At 40.2% G+C, this 11,218-nt stretch overlaps 1 protein-coding gene across 1 annotated transcript; it reads right to left on the bottom strand.

The window, feature by feature from the left end:
* Nucleotides 1-6: 6 nt before the first annotated feature.
* Nucleotides 7-4,029, bottom strand: LOC116376468 (proline-rich protein HaeIII subfamily 1-like). Its single transcript, XM_031836665.1, has 19 exons — nucleotides 3,963-4,029; nucleotides 3,754-3,843; nucleotides 3,447-3,596; nucleotides 3,207-3,341; nucleotides 2,860-2,946; nucleotides 2,599-2,739; nucleotides 2,290-2,397; nucleotides 2,167-2,196; nucleotides 1,950-1,970; nucleotides 1,837-1,863; nucleotides 1,663-1,689; nucleotides 1,533-1,559; nucleotides 1,377-1,406; nucleotides 1,218-1,247; nucleotides 1,056-1,097; nucleotides 885-920; nucleotides 689-706; nucleotides 540-593; nucleotides 7-452 (listed from the first exon to the last, which is right to left on the bottom strand). The coding sequence occupies exons 1-18, from the start codon at nucleotides 4,011-4,013 to the stop codon at nucleotides 555-557; spliced, it is 1,089 nt and encodes a 362-aa protein (XP_031692525.1). The 5' UTR covers nucleotides 4,014-4,029; the 3' UTR covers nucleotides 7-452; nucleotides 540-554.
* Nucleotides 4,030-11,218: the final 7,189 nt, after the last annotated feature.

Here is an 11,218-nt window from a genome sequence, read left to right as displayed (position 1 = left end):
TTAGTTTGCATGCTGGAAGTTTTAATGAATGTTATAGAGCAATTGATTGATAAAGTGTCAAATGATATCACAGAAGTAACCTCCACCAACACCTGCCATGTACTGTATAGTTAAAAATAGGTTCTAAAGAGGCTACACATATCTTGCCACTGGGGGTGCTCTTGGGCCAAAAGGTGTCCCCTAATTGGACAGAAATATTGTCCAGAAATTACCTTACTGGACAGAAAGAGGCCCACCTCCCCACACCCATGAGTAAAATCAAATATTGTTAGGCTAAAACTAAAGTTGCTTTGGTTTCATGAGTTAAGAACTGTATTAGTATTTAGGAAAACATTTAGCACCTAAATATCCAAATGTAATCTGTAAAGTTGAATGTACTCCAGATAGATATGAAAATATGTCAAAAATGTAATCTCATTCCAATCCAGATGCAAGGCTTGGGTTTCTTCTCCCTGTAAACAGGGAAGAAGAAGTCAGAAAGGGATAAAGAAATAGATGATGCATTGCAAGGAAACGCCTAGGCAAAGTGTTTAACACACCTTGTATCCACCATATTATTTTCCTTCCTCTTCCCAAGTCTTTGTCTCTTCAGCCTGCAGATAGATCAATCATATCATGGTTTAAGAAAGTAAATACATTATTTTATTGTAGGAATACAGATACAACAATGTCATTAGTAATTTCTTACCTTCATGAACGATGGGAGCTTGGGGTAAAGGTTGAAGGATTCAAATAATGTTTTAGATGGTATTGTGAGTGACATTTGATTGAAAAATAAACAATATTGTTACATTTGACAATATTCATTAATGATGACACTAAAGCTGAAAGGGAATATTAAAATCTCAATAAAGAAGCATGTTTAGTAAACAGCCAGTACTTACAAGTGTTGTTATCCCATATTCAAATGAGATTTTATTCTGCAGGGAAAAGAACAGATAAACATTTAAAACATGTGTAAAGTATATTTCTTCATTAAGAAAAAAGATAAAATCTCACATAACATATTTGCATTGTGGTATTTTGTTGATGTTAAATCATAAATGTATACATACGGTAGCTGAGGGGTTGTAGATGAGCTTCAGGTAAGGCTGGAACTGAGACAAAAAAAACTAAACGTTTTGCTATTTCTCAAATCTTCAAATCAACTTGTTTTCTATTTATTCAGCATTGTAAATATATAACAAAATAGTTTAAAGGTTCATTAGGACACTTACCTGAAAACCAGATGAGTGTGGGTATCCAAACTATCAAAACCAGGGACACAGAAAAAATATCAACTGCTTTTCAAGTTCTTTCAAGAAATTCACACTTCACACCAAAATTCACAGCAAAATGTACTAGAATATGATTTAAAACGGAATATCTCGTCATACCCCTAATTCTTGAGGTCTTTTATGTCCATGCTGTAAAACATATTACAGTTGACTTATCTGTTATATACAGTACAATGGCATACTTCCTGCTATGTTGCCTACAATACTTCCGAGTCATAGAATTAAGCTAACATGGAATGAGAGGCTAGTCCATACCCTTGGTGGGGGTGTTCCTCGTCCTCCCTGATAGTAAAGAAAATACAGTATTTGTTTTACACAATTCCATCATGCAGTACTCCAGCCATCATAATACTAAAATAAATCATTGTTTGTGTGAATTCCTTACCTTTGGCAGCAGGAAAATGTTCTCACCCTACAAAGGGAAACATGTTCGCCACATGAACAGATATAGACGACATGGACTGTATGAGACTGGGAAAATTAACGCATGTATAATATATGATAACAAATTCTATAGCCTGATTTAATCTTAGATCATTCAGGCAAATTCATTATTTACCTCTTTCAGGGGCAGACCACTAGCATTCTGGGAAAGAAAAAAAGCATTTTGTTTCAATATGATTTTAAGTATGTAAATCTATTCCGTTTTTGATAGTAAAAACATCATCTTACCTGTAAAGTCACATTGTCAGCCTGTAAAAGAACCATAACATGATTTTTTTTTAAATTCTTATTTCTCAAGAATTTCTAAATGAATAAACAAGGAATAACAAGAAATAACATCATATTTAACAATAAATCATACATATCTCATTATCCATATGTCTGTATTCACAAAGCGATGTTCTTCATTGACATACATTAATTACCAATGGCCAAGGTACTGTACCTGAAAGATGGGGATGAATTCTCTGTTGCCCTAAAACATAAAAAAAATGGACATAAGTTCATTTTGTTTACGTTAAACTTAATGCCGGGTTTATGACATAACCAGGATCTATTAACAACCTACCACCATCTCAGGTTGCAACAGTCTTCCTCCAAAGAAGGTGTCATCAAACTGGGGCCGCCCACCTGCTCCAGATGGAACAGCTGAGGGGCGAATGGGGTTCCTGTCAGGCTGGGGAGATAAAGAGACACAACACCCTTCATTATATCAAAGCTAATTAGTTCTGTCGTCTCCTAGCCAGCGTCCCATAATCGATGCGCTTTTAACAACAGAAAGACAGAGAGGGATACATTGGCTAACACACTAACAAACTGGACCGCCAGGCTAGTACTTTCCAATATAGTCTGAAATAAAAGTACAAAAATGTCTTACCCTTGCATCAAGGTTCCTCATGTTGGGTCTTCCTCCTCTTGGGGGCCCTGCAGGTCTACGCCATCGGGACCCTGGCCCGCGAGGGGGGCCCTGGCCAGGGTGCGGTCCAGGTCCATTGGGAGCATATCCAAAGTCAGATCCCTATTGAGAGAGAGAGAAACATTAAATTCTAGTTCTACAATCAGTTAAGCATCTTAAGTGGAATCGGTGATTGTATTCATAGCAGGTTGCATGGAGGTTGCCATTACACCGTTTACTCACTGTCACAGGTGGAAGATCGGCAGGGGATGATGATCCTCGGTCTCCTCTCATGGTTCCCTGGTTCCACCATTGACCTTCATCTTCTCTCTTGACCAGGAGCGAGCATCATATTATACATGTTAATTAACAATAGATTTTCAAGTGATGGAGGATCCCTGACAGCTTTTATATTTGTATCCTTTATTTATTCAGGAGATCATATTGAGATTACAAATCACTTTTCCAAAATGAGACCTGAGTATATCATGGCAATAAAACGATCAACAAAAACAGCATATGAGAAGAAAAAACATTGAAAAAGCAATACATTACATAAATAGAATAGAAAATAACCAGATATGACATACCCTTTTATAATCCCGATCAGGGTAGTCGAGGGGTCCTCCAGACTCGGGCCCTCTCATTAGTCGTTGAGTGTCCCCACTTCCTGGGCCTCCAGAGGGTCTGTTTGGGTACCAAGGGGGCATTTGATCCTGGTCGGGCTGCACAAAATAAATTCAGTTAAGTAAAAAGTACTATATCATAACTATTACTATTAGTAGATACAATGAATTAGTAGTTTGGGAAAATCATCCAGGCCATCATACCCATCCTGGGCTGCCAGTTCCACCCATATCCCATCCTTGCCACGTAGGTCCTCCACCGATTGGTCTAGAGTTCTCTCCTCCTCCACCTATTGGTTGGCCCCCAAATGGAGGGAGGGAACCATCCTTCATCCAGGGATCTCTACCATTGGGCTTGACAAAGTAAAGGAAAATAATATGAGCTTCAGATATAACCATTAAGTAAGAAAACAAAAGAAAATCTAGAATTGTCTGTTTTTCTCTATATCTTGATTGACTTTGATTAGGTCTCTTGGATCTCTTGGAAATCTCTTTGACCTTTTTTTCTTACTCTCATAGGGTGTCTGTCTGGACTTTGTTGAGGTCCGCCAAATGGGAGGAATCGACTGTCTCCCTGTTGCAATTGCCTCCATGGGTCAGCCTGGGCAAAGTAAATCACAATTTAATAAAGGACATGATCTGCTGTGCTGAATATTAATAAACCTAATGCATTGCACCCATATATTTTTCTGGATTATTCTCTATTGACTATTTACTCACACGTGTAGCCACAGCCGAGAAAAGTAAAATGACAACACAGAGGTACTCCATTGCTTCCTATGTGCCTGTAAGACAATTATTCATATTTAAACACTGAAAACACAAAGTTGTTTAATACAGGATCGGTGTCCCCCTCACAGGACGGATGAGCTAACGTAGGCTAATGTGATTAGCATGAGGTTGTAACAAGAACATTTCCCAGGACATAGACATATCTGACATGGACAGGAAGCTTAAATTCTTGTTAATCTAACAACACTGCCCAATTTACAGTAGCTATTACAGTGAAATAATACCATGCTATTGTTTGAGGAGAGTGCACAGTTATGAACTTGAAAATGTATTAATAAACCAATTAGGCACATTTGGGCCACCTTGATACAACATTTTGAACAGAAATGCAATGGTTCTTTGGATCAGTGTAAACTTTGCACATACACTGCTGCCATCTTTTACCAGCTCTAATGTGTTATATTCTCCTACATTAATTTCACATTTCCACAAACTGCAAAGTGTTTCCTTTCAAATGGTGTCAAGAATATACATTTCATTGCTTCAGGTCCTGAGCTACAGGCAGAGAGATTTGGGTATGTAATTTTAGGCAAAACATTTTTTTAAAGGGTCTGATCCTTAAGAGGTTTTAACATTGAAAATACATTTTAACACTGCAAACACAAAGTTGTTTAACACTGAAAACACATTACTGAAAACAGTAGATTTAACATTTAAAACACTGAGTCGTTTTTGCCACCAGATTGCTTGAAAACAACCGGTCTATTCTAAACCCAGTGTTTCTCCCTAGCACTTACCTTCACCTTGGAAGTCTCTTTGTGCTCTAAGCTCCTACCTATGGACACTTATATTAGACATGAAGTGTTGAGCAATCTCTATACTGCTTGAGAAAACACAGCCTATGACTAATGCTTTGATGTGTGCAATATTGCAATTATCACGCAGGCTTTGCTAAAGGGGTATTTCATTGACATTGAGTCGCGCAATGCCAGTTTGCCAACAGAAAGAGCCCTTTGATTGCAATGACAGTCTGACAGTAGCTCATATAAGTGTATTTAAATTGTATAATGTACACTGAACAAAAAATATAAATGCAACATTTTCAAAGATTTTGCTTCAAATAAGAAAATCAGTCAATTGAAATAAATAAATTTGGCCCTAATCTATGGATTTCACATGGGAATACATATATGCATCTGTTGGTCACAGATACAGTGCATTCGGAAAGTAATCAGACCCATTGAAATTTTCCCACATTTTGTTACGTTACAGCCTTATTCTAAAATTGATTAAATTGTTTCCCCCCCTCATCAGTCTACACACAATACCCCACAATGACAAAGCAAATGCAGGTATTTAGATATTCCGTCAAATTTATAGAAAAACTAATCTGAAAAATCACATTTCTATAAGTATTCAGACCCTTTACTCAGTAATTTATTGAAGCACCTTAGGCAGCGATTACAGCCTCGAGTCTTCTTGGGTATGACGCTACAAGCTTGGCACATGTGTATTTGGGGAGTTTCTCCCATTCTTCTCTGCAGATTCTCTCAAGCTCTGTCAGGTTGGATGGGGAGCATCGCTACACAGCTATTTTCAGGTCACTCCAGAGATGTTTGATCGGGTTCAAGTCCAGGCTCTGGCCGGGCCACTCAAGGACATTCAGAGACTTGTCCCGAAGCCAATCCTGTGTTGTCTTGGCTGTGTGCTTAGGGTTGTTGTGCTGTTGGAAGGTGAACCTTTGCCCCAGTCTGAGGTCCTGAGCGCTCTGGAGCAGGTTTTCATCAAGGATCTCCTGACTGGTCTCCCAGTCCATGCCTCTGAAAAACATCCCCACAGCATGATGCTGCCACCCCCTTGCTTTACCGTAGGGATGGTTTTACCGTAGAGATGGTTTCCTCCAAAAGTGAGGCTTGGCATTCAAAGCAAAGAGTTCAATATTGGTTCATCAGACTAGAGAATCTTGTTTCTCATGGTCTGAGTGTCCTTTAGGTGCCTTTTGGCAAACTACATACGGGCTGTCATATGATTTTTACTGGTAAGTGGCTTCCATCTGGCCACTTTACCATAAAGGCCTGATTGGAGGAGTGCTGCAGAGATGGTTGTCCTTCTGGAAGGTTCTCCCATCTGTGTCTAGCCACAATCCTATCTTGGATCTCTACGGACAATTCCTTCGACCTTATGGCTTGGTTTTTGCTCTGACATGCACTGTCAACTGTGGGACCTTACATAGACAGGTGTGTGCCTTTCCAAATAATGTCCAATCAATTAAATTTACCACAGGTGGACTCCAATCATGTTGTAGAAACATCAAAAGGATGATCAAAGGCAACAGGATGCACCTGAGCTCAATTTCGAGTCTAATAGCAAAGAGTCAGAATACTAATGCAAATAAGGTTTTTCTGTTTTTTATTTTGAATTAATTTGCAAAAATGTCTAAAATCCTGTTTTCACTTTGTCATTATGGGGTATTGTGTGTAGATTGACGAGGAAAAAATTTGTATAATCCATTTTAGAATAAGGCTGTAATGTAACAAAATGTGGAAAAAGGGAAGGGGTCTGAATACTTTCCGAATGCACTGTACCTTTAAAAACAAGTAGGCCTATGGAATGTTGTCCCACTCCTCTTCAACGGTTGTGCAAAGTTGCTGGATATTGACTGGAACTGTAACACGCTGTCGTACAATTCAATCCAGAGCATCCCAAACATGCTCAATGGGTGACATGTCTGGTGAGTGTGAAAGCCATGGAAGAACTGGGACATTTTCAGCTTCCAGGTATTATGTATAGTTCCTTGCGACATGGACTGTGCATTATCATGCTGAAACATTAGGTGATGGCGGCAGATAAATTACACGACAATGGGCCTCAAGATCTCATCACGGTATCGCTGTGCATTCAAATGCAATTATGTTTTTGTCCATAGCTTATGTCTGACCATACCATAACACCACCGGCACCATGGGACACTCGGTTCACAACGTTGACATCGGCAAACCGCTCGCCATGCGTGTGCCATCTGCCCGGTACAGTTGAAACCGGGATTCATCCGTGAAGAGCACACCTCTCCACCTCTGCCAGTGACCATCGAAGGTGAGCATTGATTGGCTCACTGAGGTCTGTAGTAAGGTCAAGAACTGCAGTAAGGTCAAGACCCTGGTGAGGACAACAAGCATTCCGATGAGCTTCCCTAAGACGGTTTTTGACAGTTGGTGCTGAAATTCTTTGGTTGTGCAAACCAGTTTCATCAGTTGCCCGGGTGGCTGGTCTCAGACCATCCCACAGGTGAAGAAGCCGGATGTCCTGGGCTGGCATAGTTACACGTGGTCTGCGGTTGTGAGGCCGGTTGGGCTTACTGACAAATTCTTTAAAATAAAGTTGGAGGTGGCTAATGGTAGAGAAATGAACATGAACATGAATATTCAGCAGCTCTGGTGGACATTCCTGCGGTCAGCATGCCAATTGCACGCTCCCTCAAAACTTGAGACATCCGTGGCATTGTGTTGGGTGATAAAACTGCATACTCTAGAGTGACCTTTAACTGTCACCAGCGCAAGGTGCAGCTGTGTAATGATCATATGGTTCAATCAGATTGATGATATGCCACTCCTGTCAGGTGGATGGATTATCTTGGTAAAAGAGAAATGCTCACTAATAGGGATGTAAACAAAATTGTGCACAGAATTTGAGAGAAATAAGCTTTTTGTGCATCTGGAAAATGTATTGGATCATTTATTTCAGCTCATGAAAAATGGGACCAACACTTTACATGTTGTGTTAACATTTTTGTTCAGTGTTTAATAGTTTACTTCTCTACAAATACGGATGCCTTTGAAATGTGTGAACTCTTGAACATGATCCTAAATGAATGTTTTTGCCTGGAGCAACATATACTTGAAAGAAAGAAAAACAGTTGGACATTTGTCGTGGCAAGGTGCGGATTGTGTTGCGTATTATACTTTTTAAGCTGGTGACTCAAATACTTCCCATGACGTTTGGGCAACATTTAATGGTGGGGAGCTAAGAGGGTGTTTGTTTGCAAAACACTGGTACTGCATGTGTTTTCAAAATGATTAATATCCATTTCTATCACACATTCAACAATTATTTCAGCGATTAGCTGGATGTAGTTGATATTTTGTCTTTATAGTAACATTTATGACTCAGCTTTATTCTAATAAAAATTCTGAAATGTTTGAAATTAATATATTATAATACATTTTATATGCTTATGCATTGTATACTTATAATACTTATACATGTTTTTAAATAATGATATACCATTTACTAATAATAAACACTATTTATAAAAGGTTTATACATGAAAATGACTGTGAACTGTTACCACACGGTTGTGTTTTATATCCTACATTTGACATGAGACTCATCTGTGAAGTTATAATGTCAATCACTTACTATTACCCACACCTATCCTTCAACAGAGAGTTTAAAGATTTCAGAAAATTAAACATCATGATTATTTTCACAATAATACAGCTTAGTATTAGGGGTTGTGACTCTTAACTATTAGGGGTTGTGACTCTTAAGTATTAGGGGTTGTGACTCTCAGGTGCTCTTAACTTGAACCCACCGACTGGGTATAGCTCATTGTCTTCGCATCATTATCAACTGCTGAAATGAACTGTGACTCAAAGGTAAGGGAATTGGTCTTAAAGCAGGGCTTTTGAACGTTGGTAAATATACTTATGCTGTGGTGTTCACATGCAATTTCAGCATTCAGAACCAAAACAAAAAGGTCATCTAAGCTGCTTTTGCTTCTTAATATGTTTTTAGAACTGACCACCAAGATGATGATGAAGACTACAATCTTTCTGGGATGCCTCCTGGGCCTGTCATTGACTCTTCCTGTGAGTTTAACAAAAATAAACATACAATAGATATGGCCCAAATTACGTAGTATTCTACATTATATCATATTTTATTTATATTTTCGATAGATATTTTTACAAATATATTCATATATATGCATATTTACATGTACACAAAATTATTATTTTTCAGGCTGATGTGGATCATTTGAGAGTTGCACGTTCCAGCTCTGACTCCAACTCTAACTCAAACTCCAGGGAGGTACGTTCCATAGCTCCACAGATTATGAGCAGAAATGATTTAACATATAGTAGTGAAGATCAATGTGTATGTAACATATGTGAATATTCTGAGATATGATTCCATGTGTGGTGTGTATATCAAAATGACATCGAATGAGAAAAAAACTGCTGTTTTCTTTTCCTATTTAGGCTGGTTCCTTTCTGCCCTCCCTGAATTCAGATCAGCTCCTTCAACTGCTACTTACCCTGTTCGCAGCCTCTTCCCCAGCCCCTGCTCCTGCCCTATCCCCTGCACCAGCCCCTGCACCAGCCCCTGTACCAGCCCCTGCATCAGCTCCAACCCCTGCATCAGACTCAATCCCTGCACCAGCCCTAACCCCTGCACCAGCCCCTGTACCAGCCCCTGCATCAGCTCCAACCCCTGCATCAGACTCAACCCCTGCACCAGCCCTAACCCCTGCACCAGCCCCTGGACGAGCCCAAACCCCGGCACCAGCCCCAACCCCGGGACCAGCCCCAACCCCTGAACCAGCCCCAACCCCGGCACCAGCCCAAACCTCTGAACCAGCCCCAGCACCTGCCTCAACCCCTGAACCAGCCACAGCACCTGAGCCAGCCCCAACCCCTGAACCAGCCCCAACCCCTGAACCAGCCCCAACCTCTGAACCAGCCCCAACCCCGGCACCAGTCCCAACCCCTGAACCAGCCCCAGCACCTGCCTCAACCCCTGAACCAGCCCCAGCACCTGCCTCAACCCCTGAACCAGCCCCAGCCCCAGCACCTGCCCCAACCCCTGAACCAGCCCCAGCACCTTCCCCAACCCCTGAACCAGCCCCAGCACCTGCCTCAAGCCCTGAACCAGCCCCAACACCTGCCTCAACCCCTGAACCAGCCCCAGCACCTGCCTCAACCCCTGCACCAGCCCCAGCACCTGCCTCAGCCCCTGCACCTGCCTCAACCCCTGAACCAGCCCCTGCACCTGCCTCAACCCCTGCCCCTGCTGGACGTTAACCAGGCGAGGTGATGTTACAGTAAGCCAGCCATTATTAATTTCATTTCTCAACATATTAGAGTCCCCCAACGTGACAAATTAAATGTAATATCCTATATATTGATTAATTCACTTTTCAATCTAGCAGGTATTTAATGGAACTCCCAGACAGTAACTGCTGTCCCTTCATATCCTGCATCACGCAGAATGAACATTCAGCACTCTGTGGAACCCCACACTTTACATTATGAAGTGTGATTCCTTTATGTATTTATGTTCAATTAAAAATATATATATTTCAAGCTACATTGCATGTCTCTCCAGTTCTCTGATGAATGCTCATGAAGTTTGTGGAAATTGTGAAAAAAAGTGTGGTACATCAGATTGTATGATAAGTAAATGGTCTAAATAAATGGTGGAACTTTAGCTATATTGCATTATTTGAGAAATGAAAGCGGTGTAATACAATTTGAAACAATATTTTATCAATATACATTATCTAACATTATTTAAATGTGTTCATTTAGCCTCCACAATCCCCCAAAACCATGTGAATGAATCATCCACAGTTTCAAAACGTCTCATCTTTGCTAAGGTTTCCTAATACTGATGAGACATTGTTCTTTGTGGGGACTGTGGATATATAGATTTGTAGGATTACCCACCAAATGCCTAATTTCATCACATTTACATCTCCAGGACACAGGACACACCTTTGATCATGGGACTGAAAGCTCATTGGTGCACTGGACTGAAATGGTCTATAAAAAGCACAAACTAGCTGTTAAGTTACAATACAGCATCAGTGTCACAACTTTAGTTCTGACTTTTCAACCATTTTACATCTTCACTTGAACAGGTAAGAGGTTCAAAGAATACTGTAGTGGAATTTAGGCTTTCAGAATTTTTATCTAGCTTTGAATTCACAACTCGTATTCTTCATTTCAAGAACTCCATGGTGACCATGCAACTACTAGTCCTAGTGATGTGCCTGATTGGACTTTGTTCCTCCATTCCTGTAAGAATTCTTGAAATACAACATCAACACTGCAATTTACACATCAATACAACAAGAGATTGCTGTTTCCACAGATTGCATTGCATTGGAATATGACAATACATTAATTATTACAATAAGATTAACTTAAGTTCACACTTTGAGTGTTGATTACTCTATACTG

Source organism: Oncorhynchus kisutch, linkage group LG12 (assembly GCF_002021735.2).
Source record: "Oncorhynchus kisutch isolate 150728-3 linkage group LG12, Okis_V2, whole genome shotgun sequence".
Classification (NCBI taxonomy): domain Eukaryota; kingdom Metazoa; phylum Chordata; class Actinopteri; order Salmoniformes; family Salmonidae; genus Oncorhynchus; species Oncorhynchus kisutch.
The sequence above is the reverse complement of the archived record's forward strand: the minus strand, read 5'-3'. Positions and strand labels throughout refer to the sequence as shown.

Coding starts and splice junctions, on each gene's coding strand:
- LOC116376468 (XM_031836665.1), bottom strand. CDS start 4,013: ATGGAGTACCTCTGTGTTGTCATTTTACTTTTCTCGGCTGTGGCTACA. Junction 2,740..2,859: donor CCGATCTTCCACCTGTGACA/GTGAGTAAACGG, acceptor CTCTCTCAATAG/GGATCTGACTTTGGATATGC. Junction 2,398..2,598: donor TGAGGAACCTTGATGCAAGG/GTAAGACATTTT, acceptor TTATCTCCCCAG/CCTGACAGGAACCCCATTCG.